General features: G+C 32.7%; 1 protein-coding gene across 1 annotated transcript in view; it reads left to right on the top strand.

Moving 5' to 3' along the window:
- Positions 1-20609, top strand: part of LOC106103127 — a gene marked incomplete at its 3' end in the record, with an annotated part of 34935 nt that extends 14326 nt beyond the window's left edge. The window contains exons 7-16 of the mRNA XM_013282795.1: positions 37-352; positions 10398-10681; positions 12130-12349; positions 12436-12613; positions 17270-17345; positions 17565-17705; positions 18343-18486; positions 18999-19151; positions 19800-19890; positions 20605-20609. Of these exons, the coding sequence (XP_013138249.1) occupies positions 37-352; positions 10398-10681; positions 12130-12349; positions 12436-12613; positions 17270-17345; positions 17565-17705; positions 18343-18486; positions 18999-19151; positions 19800-19890; positions 20605-20609 (1608 nt within the window). The remainder of the gene's footprint in view (positions 1-36; positions 353-10397; positions 10682-12129; positions 12350-12435; positions 12614-17269; positions 17346-17564; positions 17706-18342; positions 18487-18998; positions 19152-19799; positions 19891-20604) is intronic.
- Positions 20610-20615: the final 6 nt, after the last annotated feature.

Here is a 20615-nt window from a genome sequence, read left to right on the forward strand (position 1 = left end):
AGTGATAAAGACAAGGAGAATAATGTGCTTCCCCAGGAAGAAAACGAGAATGACGTACCGGACTGTTGTGTACAAACAAAAACAGATAGTGACAAGCCGGCGCCCGAAAAGGGATCGCCCTTGGTGAAGAAATTTGCGACCAGACTGAATGGGAATGTGGACAGGAGCTCGGTTCTGTCCAAGGCAGCGATGTTCGAGGCGGGTAGCCCCAAGACCAAGGAAAAAGACCCCGCAGAGATGTCGTTGAGGGAACGGAAAGCACTATTCGAAAAGAATAAGGGCACAGCGATCATTCCGAAGGCGCCCTTCGGTCTCGCACCCTCCGTCAAAATACTGCAAGGGGAGAATAAAGGTAAGGCTATTTTTATTTATAACTACTCGTAGTTTAGTGCCGATGATGTACACATTTAACATACATATTATAGTTACGTTTAACTACAAACAGACCAAATATTAAACACACATCGCGTGTAGTGGTTCTTGTATATTATTTTTTTATTTGCAATTTATCTCGTTTTAGATTTACAAAATGTTTTTATTTCACCTTGTAACTTGTACATTAATTTATCCTTATCAATATTTAATTACAACTTCAAGCATCAAAACGATACTTGTAAAGTACCCACACTTTGACTGATAGCAAATCTATTAGATTTTACTCGGCGTACAGTAATTGCGGTGCCAAAAATTCCTTTTATTTGGTGATTTTAAAAATAGTCACATTATAAAAAGTAAAAGATGTTACCTCACTCTTTTGCCTTTTTCTACCAATAAAAAACTCTAAAAAAAATTGACATCGTATTGTCACGTAGCTTTATCGTTTAAATAAATCGACAACGGACAAAAAAGTCGACAAAAAGCATATGTTAGTATACTGTTCCATGTCTATCAACTTACTATTCGATTTTCAACCTTATGATTAATCAAATGCTTACATTAGAAAACGATAATCGTTTCAATGTTGTCAAAACGAGTTCAAAAACCGTTGGGATTTTTTTGCGCCGGACATTAATTATGTATAAAGACGTAACGGATTCGGTTTTGATGCAAATCGCAAGAAACGAAAATAAATTGAAATAAATTCTAAGTGAGACTTCATATAGTGAAGACAAGTCGAGATTTTGTCGCCGGTATAAGTATATTTCAATCGGTAAACAATATAATATCAACAACACTCTTCTTTCTTTGTTCGTTTGGTTGACCTTATCTTGTTTTTTGTTATAGTTTCCAAAATTCATAGAAAGCGACTATTTTTGTATCGGCGCTTAGATATATTAAGATTAGTAGACGCAACGTTTAGTTGCACTGGAAAAGCAGTGGAAGCAGTTCTGAGTTTTGTCCCCTTGCCCTTACCACCTTTTTCTTATAAGAAAAGGAAAGGATGGGAAAGTGAACAGTCGGTCCATAGTTAAATTGTGTTACTAAAGTGAGTAAAGGTACGACTACAAAGCTTCTCTTACTAATATTATAAATTCGAAAGTTAAGATGTATGGATGGATGTTTGTTAGAGTTTGTAGCTTAAACTGCAGAACAGATCTCGATGAAATGATATAGATGTATATGATAGTCAGGAAGAACACATAGGCTATTTACTTTTGTTTTTTTATTATTATTATTTAACTCGCAGGCAAAAGCTACTTTGTTAAATAATATTGTCTCCAGAGGTCACAAACCTTAAATCAAAAAGTCATATTGTATTTAATGTTACATAATTTTTTTTACGTATTGCGTGTAAACTTATATCGTCGTTGTTGACTAGCGCAAGTTATCTGTTTTAGAAGGGCTCTGTCATGCACCACACGGTAATAATCATACGTGAACTTGTATCAGTTTACCATATAAATACCGTTTGAAATATAAAACCGAAGTATTGATTACGTTTTACATGAGTGTCACGTAGAATTATATCAATAGATGTGCAGGAGACTACAGCTGTTTGTCTTACTTTTTTTTATCCCCAAAACCATACTGATATTATAAATGCGAAAGTTTAGATGGATGGATGTTTGTTAGAGTTTGAAGCTTTAACTGTTGAACGGATCTCAATGAAATTTGGCACAGATTTCTGGGAAGAACATATAGGCTACTTACTTTTGTCTTTTAATTCCACCCGGAGGGAGTAGCGGGCAAAAGCTAGTACGTAATAGGCAAAAAAACGATTGTTTGTATCACCTTATGAACTTGTGTAGATCTACACACTGTAAATCTTGAAGGGACACAATAAAAATAGCTCTTCCTATAATTTAACCGCAGTTTTCTAATAATGTAAAATTGATATCCACAAACCAAAGTATTTGAAAGCGGTTAGGCAAAATGACCAATAGGGTAGGTCAATTTTATTTCCTTTGTTCCTCGAAATACGTGCAAAACAAATAACGTAATATCAAATTCACGGTAACAGACAACAGAGGGTCTATCACGAATATTTGCGTGACAGTATTAGTAACGTCATCGAAATAATCAAACATTGTATAAGAGGACTTGGAGTGCTTTACCTGCGATAGGAGCGCTGCATAACGATGACGATACGAAAACGTTCTCACGAATATTCGTGATACGGCCTCACAATGCACACTCAGCTTTACGAATAAATGATCGTCGTTTGTTTATTGCAATTGTTTTACGTTCGAGGAAAATGTATTCAAAATTGCACGATCAGTTTCTTTGTTTTTCCTTTGACGAAATAACAAAAGGTCAGTGATAAAACTCCAATAACCCAATGGTTTGGAATATGAACTCCCGTTCTTGCAGTCGTGGCTTCAAATCCTGCTAATTGACTTTTGTGATAAATTATATGATGTAAATAATTTAGAAACAAAAGGATTACGTCATTCTCGGTACCTTTGTTGATGTTTATTATGTAAATATTAGTCAGCTTTAATTTTAAATTACTACACCTCTAAGCATTTATGTATGAGACGTTAAAACCTCAAAGATGTTATAAAAAAAAACTTAAAGTATTTCAACAGTTTAGAAACGTTCCCATCTGACATTTTTGTCACGAAACTGCGACTACGATCTTATCAATTGCGATTATTACAAAAACCACCAGTCGTATTCATAATGCGAACAGAAATAATAATAAACTGCACGGTTGTTAAATCTGTTACATTTTGACCTATAACGGCTTTACTCGAATTCTATACTAGCGTTAGCTCGCGTATCCGTTCGAATGGAATTAACAAAAAAACATACAGACGACTTGAGTACCTCCTTCTTTTGGGAAGGCGATCAAAAAATGAAAGTAAGTGTGTACTTCCAGACTATGACTTAAAAAAAGCTATAAACTGTAATTCACATCCATGCATATAAACTTTCGCGTTTATATTAGTACTAGCTGTTCCCGTGCGACTTCATCCGCATGTAATTTCGAAAATTTCATTTTATTGTTTACATTTGTCAAATTACAAATGTCAAAATGACATGACGTTATGGCAACCTTGCTTCCTTGATGTTGGCAACAACTTATGGTCTCTTTCCCACATTAGGGTTTTTATCCAAAATATTTACCCCCTAAGTTTAATAGTAAAATATATAGCCTAAAGCGTGACGTAAGTGTAGGGCTTTTTATTAAAAAAAACAGTTATTCAAAAATATGCTGTAATTGCTGACATCTTAGGCAACAAAGAAGTGTGTGTGTACGCTTTATTATAATAATATAGAGAGTAGGATATTAAACTGCAGCATAGGGGAACCTAGTGCAGGAGCCAAGGCTTTCATGAAATATATATTTTCAAAAGTGAAATAATAAAGGATTTATTTGTTTATTTAAATGTTATAGTTTTTATTTAGAGCAGTGTTTTTTATCTTTAAAATTATATAAGGGAAATGGTTTTTGATCTAATTAAATTTGACTTTTTGTACCCAACTAACTTCAACCAAATTTAGTGTTTGCAAGAAATAATTACAACCATTTCGGCTTACTATGAATATAAATGACAATAAAAACTTAGTTATAGCGGCTTAATCGCCTCAAATATGCGTTTTTTTTTATTTTGCGGTAAAACAATTGATAAACTGAAATATCTTTTTGACGTAATCTTTATGACTCACTTTTTGGCGGGAATCTTTTGAAACCTTGAAGCTTTTAACAACTACGCATTTATAACGAAAATTATTTGTTTGTGCACTTTGGGTAAAAAGATTTAATGATTGTGCCTTCATGATATCAGTAGTTAATTAAGTTTTTTTTTAAAGTTACACGCAATTTTATTTGTAATTTATATCAAACTAGCTTTCGCCTGAACGCGACACCGTCCGCGTGGAATTAAAAAACAACAAATGTGTTCTTCCAGACTATCTTCTACATCTATACCAAATTTCATCGAATTCCGTTCAGCCGTTTAGGCTGCAAACTCTTAACAAATATCCATCTAAACTTTCGCATTTACATTGACAGCATAAAAACGATGTATTTTTTTGCATCGCGTTTTTTTTTGTACAATCGTATTCTTTTGTGTAGATTTAATAATTTCCTTAAGTATTAAATAAGTGTTTAATATCGTAATCGGCAAAAACCTTAAATACCGTATAATTTTGACTAAGATATTGTAAAAGACATCTAACTTACCTTCGTTTGTAAGATGTAATTCTTGTTTTTTTTTTTATGTAGCTTCCTTAAACATTAAAAATAGTTTGACATTACATAAACTAGGGGCAAAATAACCTTAAACACTACTTCGTAAACGCCGCTTACATGTAGACAAAATTTGTAAAGTATTTGTAGCTTTATTATTTAACACACTGTTAGATACTAAAATATCGTTTCAGTGTTTGTCCAGTATTCATATTTTTTAAAAGGCTTCTGTTAACAATATTGAAGCGTATTTCTAAAGTTTCCGACATATTAACCTATTTCAAATTTTTCGTTGATTAACTATGAAACCTTGTAAACTGTACGAAGGGTCATTGTACAAATTACTGTGAGTATATTAATGAAACCTGTTTAGTGCGTGAAAACACTATTGTGTCTTCATTAGAAGTAAGATTCTATAATTTTTTGAATATTTTTAAGGAAAAAAATCCTCTGAATATAATTAAATTATGGTGTACCTAATTCCTCGATTTCTAAAAAGTTTCATCAAGAGTAAGTCGTGGTTAAATTTATTAAAATCAAATAAGACAAATTCGATTTAAAATAAACTAAAATAATGTAAATCGTCAAGTACCCATGACTAGAAATTTCCATGTTTATTCCGTGTATTTACGTGACTAATTCACACATCCTTATTTGCTTAAATATTTCTAGGGCTGTCACCTATCCCGTTTTGTAATACCCAGAATTAATTTTTTTATCATACTCAGCGTTCATTGACTTAAATTTACTTTCTCAGTACATCAGGCTGTTAAGAAATTTCTAAGTTAAGAATGATATTAACTTTACTTTTTACAAATTTGTTAAATGAATACAGTTTAAAACATATTTAACGCATAAATGAAAGTTTTATTTCTATAATATTCAAAATAGTTTTCGCACAACAGAGATCCATTTTATAAATTTATGACAACCCTAATATTTCCGCTTTCAATATCCGACAGTTTAAAAACTATTTCATACAATTGAATTGTTTTGTTCATATACAAAACTGTGTCACCGTGTTTTCCTTTATGTATACAATGAGTTGTCTTGTATATCCTAACTGTACCATTAATAAAACCGTTTTGTATGAAAAAATGTCAACAACGTATTTTTTTTTATTTTTTTACATACAGAGAAAAAATAAAAAAAATATGTTAATAAAAATGTCGCCAAACTGCACAGCAGTTTGTTGGCGACAAACACCCATTTCTTATAATGGGTGTTTGTCGCATGCTTTAGGGTTTTACTATATGAGAATGCAAGATCGTAATATTGATAATATTATCTTTTTTTTTTCATAAAACAAAAATTTAACTAACGAGTGGTATATGGATAAGGGGCGATAATAAATTGTATGCTGAATTGCTGAAAAACAAGTATAAAATTTGCTTATAACAGGAGTCAATTGTTCGGCTTACGGATGGGATTTATTTCTCTGTTGCCGATTCTCTTGATTTCCTTGGATTTTATTGAACTTTTCAGAACAAATAAAAGAACATCAGCCCTTTACTGTGTTTCAATATAAAATCAACACCACAGTATTTTAGGTCTTGCATAATGCACTTTCGAAACGTAATACCTGAAACTAGGTCTCTGAATAACGGAACGAATCTTCGAATTGACATGAGAAAGTTGAGGGAGGTCTTAAGGAAGTCGCTTGTTTCATAGCTAACGGCTCTTTAAATGAATACATGTCGAAAACAATATGTTAATTTAAAAAGCTAATAAAATCGGCAATCGTTTGTGATTTCGCCGTAGGGGAAAGTCGATTTAACCGGAATCGAATTATATGCTAAAAATGTTCTTTAAAGTTCGTCAATTGATTTAAAAATTCTAAATTTAAAAGCAAACTATTGCATCATTGAATAACCCAGGCTATTTATTATTTATCTATATATATATTCTTAACGAACGAATCACAAGCTATGTGAAAGTAGAGGACGTTAATAGATTTTTAAAAAATTAAATAACGTTAAAACTATAAAAAAATCGGGCAACATAATTCCACAAAATTTGTTATCCGTTAAGAATCACCTCGTATATGCACTAATCCTGGGTATATTACTAATATAGTTCTTCAGTGAAATTTCTCTAATAAGAACGGTGACTAAACTAAAAGGAAAGAAAAGACGGTCAGGTATTTGCAAGTTGGAATTCTGCAAACCGGTTGCTTGAAAGTTTCTGAGCGCAGTCCTATTATTATTTAGTCACTGAATGCCCTCTTTGTCCTCTAATGTGATAGTTTGCTCTTACTGTGTTTTAACCCAAGTTTAACTGTTCTATAATGTGCCTTTATCAATCGTTTAATATGCAAATACAGACGAGTAATACAAAGTTAAGGAAATAGTGGACCAGGACTGCGCAGTAAATCCGAAATTATACCTATCCTTTTTGGTTATAAAGGTGTAGAATTCTAATCAAATAGATTTGTGTTCCTAATAGCGCTCGCACAACTTTGACTAAACTATCGCAAAACTTTTTAGTCACCCTTTTATTTCTATGATCTTATATGGGGGTGTACACAATACTCGATTGTTACTTGTGCAACTAAACAGTCAAATTGACTGCGAAACAATCGACAATCGCTTCATATTGCCGTATTCCAAAAATTACACAGGTAATTGAACTTTTTACCTCCAAAAAATGTCACAGAGTATTTTATATCGCAGTTACCTTTTTTCAAGTTAAATGATGTCATTTATTGTACACTAATCGAGGTTATGGAACTTGTCAACCTTGCCCGATTGCGTACGACGGTTTATGTACTACGAAAACTGTGTACCTTGTAAGCGTTTACTAACTTGTTTAGTTCTCACGTAGTTACTATGTAATTTCGCTAAGTTAGTCTGTGATTGCTATAATTGTTTCATTGAAATATATTCGTATTTCTTGAGTAAGACTGTTACAGTGATATTCCATAGTTAAAGCGGTTCATTTAGCAACTGATGTTATAGTTTGTGACCAACTTCCCAAAAGGAAGGTACTATATTCCTCTGTATGTTTTTTGTTTGTTATGCGATATCTCTGGCACTGGTAGACCGATTTTTAATGTTTCATTTTTATCCGCAAGGTGGTGCTTGCAGGTGGGTCCCATTTCTTTGTTTAATTTTTGGAGTCAAAGACTACGGCTTAGTTAAATAGTTTTTACTATTATAGGAACAGAAATGTAAAGCACACTCTCATCATACCTATCCTTTAATTCATTTGATGGCGTAGTCTATAAGTAAGTTAAGGCCAAAGTTTAGTGCGTACTTTTGCGTTGCGGGATTTCCATTGGAGTCGTTTGCCCTCGATTGTAAATTAAAAAAAAAAGTGGCCAAGACTGGCAGGTGTTAGAATATTTTTTTAATAAAGATCGCAGGTTGATATTTCGTGTTGTATTCAATTAATGAATCGCAATTAATTCTACATCAATTGAATTAACAAACAATAGTCCAACTGTTTCCCATCGTGACTGTCACTCGTGATTACGTCTGTTGTGAAAGACTAAACTATTGACAATGTTTGCAAAAATTACCATAAGTTTTTTAATGTGCTTTTAACTAGTCTTTGTCTTGACGTTTAGCCTTAACCTTTTTATTGTAATAGAGATTGTAATCGGAGTTTCCACTGCTGAAACATTACAATTACGCACATACTCTTTGAAGAATGAAAATGACGATAGTGAAAAAATCGATCAATTATTAAATCTCTTGTAAACTAAGTATCGACCCATTTCGTATATTGCCTAGGAAATACAAATCCAAAAAGTATTTGTGCAGTTTCCCAAGTTTCTCTTTACTCAATACTTTCAACACACCTTAATTCATTGAACCATAAACTATAATAAAACATCAATAAGCTATAGATAAAAGTATAGAGACAATACTGCAATAGTTCGGAAGCAAAACTGGCAGCTGCAGCATAAAAAGCATAAAAGCGCCTCCGTTGAGGCGTAACGAAATGGTTGGCGACATCAATCGCGGTCGTGGGATTCGGTAGCCAGTTGTGGTACTCGAATGGAGGTGGACTTATCGTCTGGCCATCCGCGAGGCGCCATTCCGCTGCGAGCTCACTCGCGAGACTGATCAGTGATCTTCGTCTTCGTTCTTTTTTCAAAATTGACCATAGATATTATTTTTAATGAATAATAGTGATGTGATTTCTGCCAATTGAGTTTTGGATTAATGTGTTTGGGTTATTTGAAGTGTTGGTTTTTAGAGTGCATTGGAATATCGATTTTTAAGGATTGCAAAAGGTATAGAAAATTGAATTTTGTTTACAATTTTTGCACATTCTACAAATTAATTTCTGATCTTATTCCTAATAGATTATTACAATACTATCTTATGAAACGGAATTAAATATATAAATGATTTCCACATGTGTTTTAAATATTGTCAACTTTTAAAATACCAACGATACGTAAGCATATGTCGCATTTCTGAAGTTCTATGCAAATATTACACAAATGCTAACAATGATAAATCCCAGAGTGACTCATTATTGTGATATTTGACGTGTTTGAAGTACAACGTGGGTTTTGGCAACTTAAGTAACCGTCCCCAAGTTTTATTTCCTATTATTTTTTAATAAAATTACCTATTAAAGCTCTAAATAATAAATGGTACTTGTTATAAAAAAAATTAAACGTAGTAATTTTTCTAATCCGTATGTCCACATGTTCCTCACGTTGTGATACATGTTGTAACACATTTTCCTCGCATAGATCGATCTAAATGCGTAATAGATGTTTTCCTTAATCATAAAAAATTCTATACCACAACAAATGTGTTAATAGACATTTTAAACTAACCGTAGATTTCCACTGAATATGCAAATTGTTATCTCTGTTATTTCATATGCGTATAAAAAGGATGACAATATGTTCTCGTACAAGTACAGTCAGCGGCATAAAAATATGTACATTTATAAAATTATAGAAACTTGTACACGTTTTCAGATTCAAAAGTATTTAAGCACGTATTCGTCAATAGAATCTATTCATGGTCGGAAGCAATGGATGAGTATACATTGCAACAGATGACGTATATACAAGTTTCTGACCCTTTGTAAATGTACACATATTTATGAAGCTCACTGTACAATGTTTTATGAATAAACAAAACAAGGAAATAAGAGTTGACAAACATTCCTCTATGTTCCTTTCTTTTCTTACTTCGTCTATATGACTACTCCAAGAATACCCTATCTTGACAATAACTTAAAAAAGTTGTTTTTCCGTATAAAGAGCGGCAGTCCATCCGCATTCATGAACGATGTGTTATGTTACAAAAACTTTAACTGCCTTCAACTTGATAACACTTATACCGGTTTATTGTACAAATAAACAATAATATCTTGGTAGATTTACTTACCTCAATTAGCATATTGCATACGATTTGAACCAATATGAATAAAAATATTTATACCAATAGTTTTTCTTACGTTTTTCTTACACACCGTATATCATCCGCATTCAGTAACGTTTTATCTACAGTAAAAACATCATTGGCACTAAACATTTGTATACGTCCATGTGAATAGACTCTAATATAAAGCCTATTTCACACTTGTTAAAAATGTGAATGGGCGATAATCAAAGAGCGGTATGCACCTTTGACTAAACTATAACACAACTGTCCTTCGATTGTCGATTGTTTCTGTTGTTCAACTGTTTAGTTGCACAACTAAAAACCAAGTTGAGTGCCCACCTCCATATAAGCTCGTAGGAATCAAAGCGGAACTAACAGTTGTACGAGAGTTTAGTAAAAAGATGCCCACGCGCTCTAAAGATAGCTTCACACGACATAAATAATAATTTCTTCTTCATTTTCAGCAGACAAAGCGCGACCAGCGCCGACTAAACAAGATAAATCAGACACAATCTCAGTGCATTCAACAAGTTCCAAAACGAACCTTTCCAATAATTCTAGAACAACCTCTAAAGACAGTGTGAACGAAGACACGATCAGTCAAACTTCGCTAGGAGGAGGTATTAAAGGAAAATTGGCGGCCCTATTTAACAAGGAGCAGACGATAAGCGAGACAACGATAGCAAATAAGTTTAAACAAGAAAGAGAGAAAGAGATGGAGATGTTGCAGAATAGATTCCAATATAAGGTATGTTATATCAATTATCTTAAATCTTCCTCTTACTGCTGTACTCAGAGTCTTTACATAGTCGCTATGGTAATCTACACTAAAGGACTCGATAAGTTACTGATAATTGTAAATAAATTATTGTCGTTCATATGTGAAAATATTTATAGACTGGGTCTTGTATAGTAAATAGGCTAACATACAGTTGCTAAACCACGAAAATTCAATGCCTTGATTCCGTATACGGTGGTTTTCATAAGTTGACCGCATTACCGATACTTTACCACGGATTTACAAAGATCTCCAATATCAAGATACTGTACTTCGTAAACATGTTCGTGTTGTTGATGGAATATCTATATTTTTAATTTGTGTACACTACACCTTAACTATATCCTACTTACTTATACTATATCCTATCCTAATTCTTACTAATATTATAAATGTGAAAGTTTAGATGGATGGATGGATGTTTGGTAGAGTTTGTAGCCTAAACGGCTGAACAGATCTCGATGAAATTTGGCACAGACGTCTAGGATAGCCTGGAAGAACACATAGGCTACTCACTTTTGTTTTTTTTTAATACCAGCAGACGGAGTCGCGGACAAAAGCTAGTTTGTTAATGTTGTTCAATATATTAGCATTGTTTTCTTATCATCCAACTATAAAATGACTTGCAGAATAATTTAATTAAGTTCATCTAACATCAAATCAAGATTAATGTCGTGTTCCTTATCTTAAAATTGCATCGCATTTTTTTATCTGTACCTCGTTAGTCACTTCTAAAATATAAAAGAAATACAAACTCCTTAGTACTCTCGTGGGGTCAACGCATCGGGTTTTCGTCCTCCAAATAACTCTATCATCAGTCATCACTCTCTTCTTGATCATGTCACTTTTCACGCAATCCATCCATCTCTTTCTACGTCTACCTCTACCGATACCTCCACATTTATAACTAACGTCTCCGAATATAAAAGTGAAAACAAAAAACCCATAGCGTTATTACCCAACAACAACTAACTATGATAAATATGGACACAATATGTGATAATTTTTTTACCAACTACGCAGGCTAACCTCATTTCTAACGCCAACTGACCTTTAACTCCGACGCGCTTGGGTTTCGTCTACTGTACAATAACACAGTTCTATTTAAATAATATAATTATGTCAAGTTTCTTAATCCATGTAATAAGTTTACTTCTGTGGTATTCAATTATAAGTAACTTATATGCTAGCGTGGTTAATTCCTAATCAATCCTCAAAATAGGCTCGAACATCTTAGTGGGGTAGTAAAAGATCTGACGACGATATACTTTTAGATATATGCCTATTTAACGATGTTTATAGGCGTATTTTTATTGCGTTTAAGGTCTTAATATTAACGACTACCATATTTTTAATGGTTAGTGATCTCTTAGTCTACGTTCATTCGTATCTAAGCCAATACAATTCTTCTGTTACAGCCTAAACAAGAGACTACAGAACAGCACAATGAATCGGATGACGACCATAGTGAGAATGACCCCTCAGAAAAGGCCCCTCTAATGGGCAGTACTATGAGTCTCTCCCAAGCCAAGAAGCCGGAGATCGTGTCCAATCTGCCTAAAGTCACCTTCGATGATAAAGAAGCGCCTACTGATAAAGATGACAAAGTCGTGGCTTCACAACCGGTTAAGAGAAGAAGTGGGTAGTTTTATATAATTTTTACACTACACATATTTGCATTAATTTCGACTTTATTCCAAATGATGTCTAAATTCTTTTTCCAGGTTCCCAAGACTCGCAAGTGGTACTCTCAGTATTAGAAGATGTAAAAAGGATCAAAGTAAACAATCCTAAAGAGAGTAACGGAGGTCTCCCCCAGCCGAGCATCTACCCACATTTATCGGATATAGAAACAGATCAATCCAATTCTCAAGAGGAATACTCCGACTGTGGTGGATCAAGGTGTGGACACTACGCCTTAGAATGCGTCTTTTTCTTCCTTTGTATTTAACCAACATTTGTACATGTTGGCGTTGGTTATGTTTACGCTTGACAATGTTTGATCAAACGTTTGGTACAAGCAGTTTTAGTGTCGCGATTGGTCTGCCATCTGTGAAAAATGTTTTTTTTTATATAAGCGGGTTTGCTTGTTCTTTTTTTAGATAAAGTAGAATAAAGTCAAGACTTAATAGCTATAATAATAATAACGCACAGATGGCATATCTAGCCATATATTTATTTAGTAAAAAAGTTACTACTTTTTAGGTTTAATTGTACTTATCGTACATATCGAACTTTGTTGCAAATATTTGCAATAAATTAATGAAATATTTGACTATAATAATATCTTTTTTTGATACTTTTAAACAACTTCAATTGTTTAAATTGGTCTGGTTATATCAACGGTAATTTATAAATAAGAATATAACAAAGCAAAATAATAATAATATACCCTTTTCCCAGTGTATGAATAACTTGTAAATCCACGTTACATTGCAAAAAATTTTCAGATTATCGATTTTATCATGAGTTTACGAGACAATAATTGTTAGAAAATCGATTTTTAAAGAGCCAGCTGGTGTCATATAGTTGACATTGACATAGTATCCACATTTATGTATTAAGTGTAAATGCGGGTTATTAAACTTACATGAGAACTATAAAAAAAAACGATGTCCTTTATCAGAAAAATTACTTAACACAAATCTATGTATTTAAACCTACAATACTAAGGGATTATCTGCAAATTAATTTAATAAAAATCTTCGAAAACGATGACATTGAAAAAAAGACTTTAGTAAGTCTTGATAAAGTCTATTTTGACTTATCATGTAAGCATAAAGGCTGAACTAGACTGCCATCGATATTGTGCCTATTCACCTCTACTGATCTTTTGTACGTGTTTATACATTGTTACTTAGAACTTTATCTGGAATGTTCTTTGAACAAATATGGCCGACGAGCCAAGTTGGAACTGGTTTTAAAACCAATAACAATACTTATGGATAGGATTTACATGAGTTGAAAAGAATCACTTGGGTTTAAGCTATCTGAAAATACAGACGAATTTATAACCTTCTCCTTTTTTTGAGAAATCGGTTAAAAATACGATATTATAAAATAAAAATAACTTCTTTAAAGACTGCATTTTTCATGTAAATCTTTTCTAAAACTTTAAACATAGTCTGACAGAGTAACAGCATCACTCAGAGACCGTTAACGGTTACTTATGAATTACGTGAAATTCTCTTACTAAAACACACTAAAGTACTTCCTTAGTGACAATTAACGTTTTAAAAGACAGCGTAGATAAACATTTAAAATGCAATACTATTCATTTAAAACTTCTTTGAGAAATAAACGTGTTAAAGAAAATGAACTAGTTAAAATGTTAGAACTGCAAACTATACTAATAATACAAGTCATTGAGACTGCGCAGTATACGATATTTTACAATAATTTGTAACTTTACACTTAGGGCCTGTCCCACCAAATAAAATATGTAATGGAATCGAATCTTGTTCCCTTATCTGTTAGTGACGCCATTTTTAAGCTATCTCAGCCTCTTCAGCCAGTGGTGGGACAGGCCCTTAGTCATTTAAAAACATATGTTGCTATATCGAGTTTCAATATACGCCTAGCTTTGTTTTAATGTAAACCATACCATCTCATTACGTATGATTACGGTAAGTAATCATCAGTTCCTTTGCCTTTTTTGAATTAAAAATCACTCCGAAACAAATCAGTTTGCGAAATCTAAATGATCCGACACATTCGCAAAATATCATGCAAATAAGCCATGGCCCAAATACACGCGTAATACGTTACCCGTATAGGTAGTATCGTGGACAAATATCTATTGATTATTTTGAGCAGGGCCGGATTTAATATTAATAACGCCCTGGGCGTTACGGCCCCTATATACAAGACACACCGAAAACCGGTTTACGAACATAGACTATAAAGCAATAAAAAGGTTAAAAATTATCAAGTTTAAAATGTTGGTAGTAGTATATATGGTTAAATAAATAAGACTGTAATGTTGCCTATGGTATAGTTGTAGTGTTTATGTTAATAACCTAGAATTAAACCTAACCTATAATTTGGTTGTATTTTGTCCGTTCACTTAGAAACACCAATTACTTTTAGGTGTTATTGAAATTCTTACGTAGGTTGATATTTATAAACAGATAGCCCTTTTTGAAAATATATCTTAGTTAAATAAAAAAAAATGGCCTAATAAAAATGCCCGTAGTTACTATAAAAATCCTTCCTCATACAACTTCCTACTTATTCCTCTAAGTACTTATAAAAAAACGATAGAAATTTTTAAATACAAAATCACTTTAAGACATATTATTAAAATCGCTTATAGTACAGTCCAAACCTTTGGACGTGTAGTAGTAATTTTTCATTTATACTTTATTATGAGTAAATAATAAAAATACTGCAATTTTTTGCAGTAACATTGTGACGGCGTCTTATATCCTATTAATTTTTATTATCAAAGTACAATGTAATTTTTTTTTTTACTTTAGTCGTAAAGTACGATTCAAGCATGTTCACAGCATGATATTTTGGATAGGATATCGAGAAATTTCACGTCTGTTTAATTAAAATATATATCCAGTAGCATTTGAAACATGAATATATTTACTAATTCCGTTCAAATTATTAATTTTAAGTCAACAAGGTTTTTGCCTTTTTACTTAATGTAATTTAAACGTCGATTGCATTTAGGGTGTATTTGGCTACGTTCTCAGATTCTTAGAGTTTATAAGATGTCCGATATGGGCGCCTAAAGACTTCATAATAAAAAGGGCATAAAAAACTGGCTATATCACACTAACAATGTAGTCGACTGTACACATTTGGTCAGACAAACTGAACCAGGTTTTTGGAAATTTTGGTAGCATAATAATGAAATTTCTCTTTCAGGTTGCCTTTTACCGTATATTTAAACTGAAACACCCGTACAAAAATAACGCTATCTCTCTCGTTCCCTTGAAAAAGAAAGGGATAGAAACATTTGTAGTGGTGTTTCAGTGCAAACTATCGGTATTAAATTTTAAGTTAATTTGTCTGTGATAATAGAAACTTTTCTATCAGATTTTTGTAAAAATAAAAAATGTTGAATGCGATTAAATGACTTTCATTTCCTTTAATTTGTGACATTTTCAGGACTTCTCAGTGTGTGATAAAAAAAAGTTAATTTCCCCTGGATATTAATAAAATATAATGTGTTGTCTATTATTTTTATTTACCTAAAGTACTAAATTACCAATTTGACTATTATATTAAAACTTTGTTTATTTTGAAGAGCGACGTGTTATCCTCAGATCTCCAGAGCAGTACATAACAATCACAATAGTATATAAAATTCTTTCCCCATTAGCTACGTTGTAGCTGAGTAACTTAATTTCACGCGTAAGGAGTCGCAAGCAACAGCTACTAACATAGTCTACTAGTTTAAAAATATAAAAAAAATGTAGCCCATGTTACTCACAGATAAATTACCTTTTTTAGAAAGAATTTTTAAAATCGGCCCAGTAATTCTTAAATTGTTTCAATACATATAAAAATACAAATCTTTCTTATTGATAACATTAGTAAAGGTAATAAGCGACTTATGTAAATACTGAGTAGGGTTGGCGACTGAAGAGATCAGCCGTAAAATTTAAGACAAATCATTAAGGTTTATAAAACCTTGTGCCACCCCACGTGAGTGAGAACGGAGAGACGAATGATGAAATACACTCCGAGATAAATCTAGCCCAGGGATGACCAAAGTTTTTTTCCCTTATACTGGTCTCGATAAAAACCCATCTGTTACAATTTTTTTGTAAACTTTTAATTTTATTTCCTGTCATCGTACATCGTAAAGATAGGGTGTAACAATTTGGCAGTCACTATTCTAGGCAAGCTGCTATTTCGAAACGTTATCTTCTGAAAGATTTTTTTTGAATAGTACCAAGGTATTTAAGAGTTCTCAATGATTAAACTGAACATTGACAAAATAATAACCTCCCCGTAACGTATGGTAGCGCCAATATTATACAAATCTGATTAATAGAAAAAAATAATGGACATTTTTTAACGCGCCTGAAATACCGTATAAATAGAACGATTGCATTTCAATGTATCTGTTCATACGGTAATTTTTAAAACAAGACGTTTGTCATCGTAGTATTGCATTTTAAGTAGTGAGTGAATGTAACAAGTGATTATAAAGCGACCATCGCTCGATTGCCACCAACGCCGAGTTTTAACGCAGCGTTAAAAAAACGTCTGTGCGACTGAGTTCTAATAAAATCTATAGATTGCATAGCAATAATCGTTGATAAAATTTTTCGTACAAATCCTGTTATTTCTAAAATCGTTTTAGTTTCATTTAATTTTGGAAAATACACGAAAGGGAACAAAAATGTCTGACCACGAACCCAACGCTCAAAAGAAAAACAGTTTTATTATTACATATTTAAATATAACAAACAAATGAAATATCAGAAATCACACCCTGAGAAGTCTAATAGGTCATCAAATTTAAAGGAAATGTAAAGTACGTGGTTGATAAAAGAAGATACTAATATATGGAGATTAATAATTGTTTGCTTTTAGTGCGGACACACGACAAGACAACTTGAACAAATCAGACAACTGGGGTGATACGTCATTTGGAAGGGAAGTTATGAATGTAAGTAAATTGTTATTATTAAAAATCTTCAAATGAATAATTGTATGTGAAGGGATTTGTAGAAACCAGTATCAAATTTTAGACCTCCTTGTAATCTATTATATTTATTTATTTTTCCACTATCTATGGCCACTTAGCAATTGCAGGTCATCTTTGACGCCATCTAAAAAAAGAATGCTAAAGTATCCTTAGGTTAATAGTATTGCATTTGTTTTATAGGTTGTAAAGAAAAACAACTCCAGTTACAAGAAAGCTGTTCGTGAGGATGACTCGGATAGTTCACACAGCCCCTATGACAGCGAATTGGACGAAATGCTGGACGAGGCACTGGAAGACAGCGAAGGACCAACGCCACCTAAAGTAAATAAAGTGAGAGTTTAAATTATGTTCGTAAAGTATCAAGACTAATTAGTCTACTTTTATATACTACTATATGTTGGTCGCGACTTCGTCCGCATAAAATAAAAAAAAATAATTACAAAAATGTAAAAGAATTTTTGTAATCGGCCCAGTAGTTATTGAGTTATTTCAATACATACAAAAATACAAATCTTTCCTCTTTATAGTATTAATATAGACAATATGCCTTGCAAGAATTTTTTGTTAGTGGAAACTCACGGTAATTAGGATTCTGTCCTTGCTAGTTATAAATGTAATATAAATTTTTCATTAAAATTAACTGAATTAAAATTAATTATTCATAAAGTTCTTTGAATTTCGACTTGTTTTTTATGGTACCGAAATGATGTTGCAGTATCTCACGTGCATCGCATTTCCTCTGGATGCACTCACACGACATTTTCTATACGTTTTGTTTGATTTATAATTTGTTGCAATATAATTGTTTGTAAAATTTTCTTTAATGCCATCGTCCAGAACATAAAAATCAATGTTTTTATCTCATAAAAACTGTTTCACTAGATGTGTATGGTGGAAACTCATGTTTGGGTTTTTATCGTTTTAAATTATAATTTGTAAATTAATTTCCTATCAGCAGGGTCTATCATCAAATAGTTTCGTGTACGAGGAGAAGGCAAAATTCAAATCACCAGTAAAGGTGCCGCCCACGACGCCAGCGAAACACGACCGCGGCGCGGAGCTAGTGCATAGCGTTAGCTTTTATAGGAGAATGCAGAATGCTGTGAGTATACAAATATTTACCTGGAGATATAAAATTTGTATTCTCCATATAACTACCAGACCTTTTACCTTCATAGTGTTGCCACAGAATATCAAATGAATTTGTGTTCTTACGCATTTTGTCATACAATTCATACTTTCTTCTACCTTTATAATATTTAATCTGATTATTTTCTTGCTTACAACTAGCTTTCGTCCACGACTCAGTCGGTGTGGAATTAAAAAGAAACAAAAGTAATGTTATGTGTTCTTCCAGACTATGTTTACATCTTTGGTTAATTTTGATTGAGATCCAATCAACAGTGTAGGCTATAAACATTCATTATATATATTCATCTTAACTTTCGCATTTATAATATGCTAACTGTTGCTCGCGACTCTGTCCACGTGAAATTAAAAATTGCAAAAAAATATAGCTATATTAATATAAAATATAAAATCCAAATCTTTCCCCTTAAAAATAAATAATAAAAATATTAGTATATAAGTAAGACAAATTTCATTATTTACCAGTCGTCGACGCCGTCGACCCCACTACGTGTGGTACGGCACGAGTCGCCGGAGCGCGCGCCGCCCGACGAGCCCGTACTCAACGTCACCACGGTGCGGGAACGCATCAAAGAGCTGCAGAATGAGATTAACAAGCAACAAACTATTATATCACAGGTATGTTGGTATCTATACTTTCTATACTAATATAAAATATATTACTAGCTTTCGCTGGCGACTCCGTCCGCGTGGAATTAAAAAAAAGTAAGTAGTCTATGTGTTCTTCCAGACTGTCTTCTATATCTATGTCAAATTTCATCGAAATCCGTTAAGCCATTTAGGCTACAAACTATAACAAAGATCCATTCATCCATCAATCCATCTAAACTTTCACATTTATAATATTAGTATGATATAATAAAGCGTAAACACACACTACTTCGTGGCATAGGATGTCAGCAATCACAGCATATTTTACTTTAATAAAGAGCCCTTCACTTACGATACGCTTTAGCCTATATAATTTCACGCTATTAAACTTAGGGCGTTAATGAATTGCAAAAACAACCTTCATGCGGGAAAGGGACAAAAACTGCAATCTTATCAATAGCAGCAAAGTAGCAACGTTGTAATAGTTACTCAGCAATTCTCAGCCAAAATCAAGGGCCTTCGTCATAATTGAAGCATTTGAATTGTGAAATTTGCAAATGTAAACACTCAAATATAGTATTTATAATGTTATGCGGATGAAGCATGAAAACTTCTAGTGAACTTATATGATTTTTTCTACGGAAACAGTTATAAAAGTAGATGATATTGTTACAGGCTAGCCAGGCGTTGAATCTGTGCGCGTCTACAATAGAATTCAGCGGCTCCACGGAACAGGCGGAAGGGGAAAGACTACTACTTTTAGCTAGTAAGTTTATTTATTGGAAAGGTATACCAATCACATGTTCAAAGTACACAACCAAATTTAATATTGATAACAAACAAAACAAGTTAAACATACACACTTCGAAATTAGTAACATATAAGTATTGAAATTGATCGTCTTATCTGATTATTAGAATCACAGATCTTAGAAAAATAAGGGTTTTAACTGTTTTTTTAACTAGAAATGTTACCTTATTACAATAAATTATATTATCTTAAGAAACAGAACCTAATTAGGTTAGGTTAGTTATTCAGTTGAATATCTCACTTTTGGATTCGTCCGTTAAATTAAATACCGGCTATTAACATTTATTGAACTGTAGCTGTGGCTCGCGACTTCGTCTACGTGAAATTAAAAAAAAATTACAGAAGTGAGTAGCCTAGTTAGTAGTTCTTCCAAACTATTCCCTACATTTAAGTCGATTTTCATTGAGATCCGTTCAGTTTAGGCTACAGACTTTACCAAACATCAATCTAATCGCATTTATAATATTAGTAAGATTTTTTAGGATTTTTTGTCTAATTCGTACAGAAGACAGTAATAGTTTAACGTGTTTTTTTTATTATTTTCTTTATTTCCTGCTCCTATTTTTTGCAGCAGCCTTGTTATCTTTGTAGTTTGTTTTTTTTCTAGTTCTTTACCTTGTTATTTTTTATATGTGTTTTTTTTCTATTTTTTACGTTTAACGTGTTGCAGCGCACCGGCGG

The sequence above is a fragment of the Papilio polytes genome, unplaced genomic scaffold (assembly GCF_000836215.1).
Source record: "Papilio polytes unplaced genomic scaffold, Ppol_1.0 DF823868.1, whole genome shotgun sequence".
NCBI lineage: Eukaryota > Metazoa > Arthropoda > Insecta > Lepidoptera > Papilionidae > Papilio > Papilio polytes.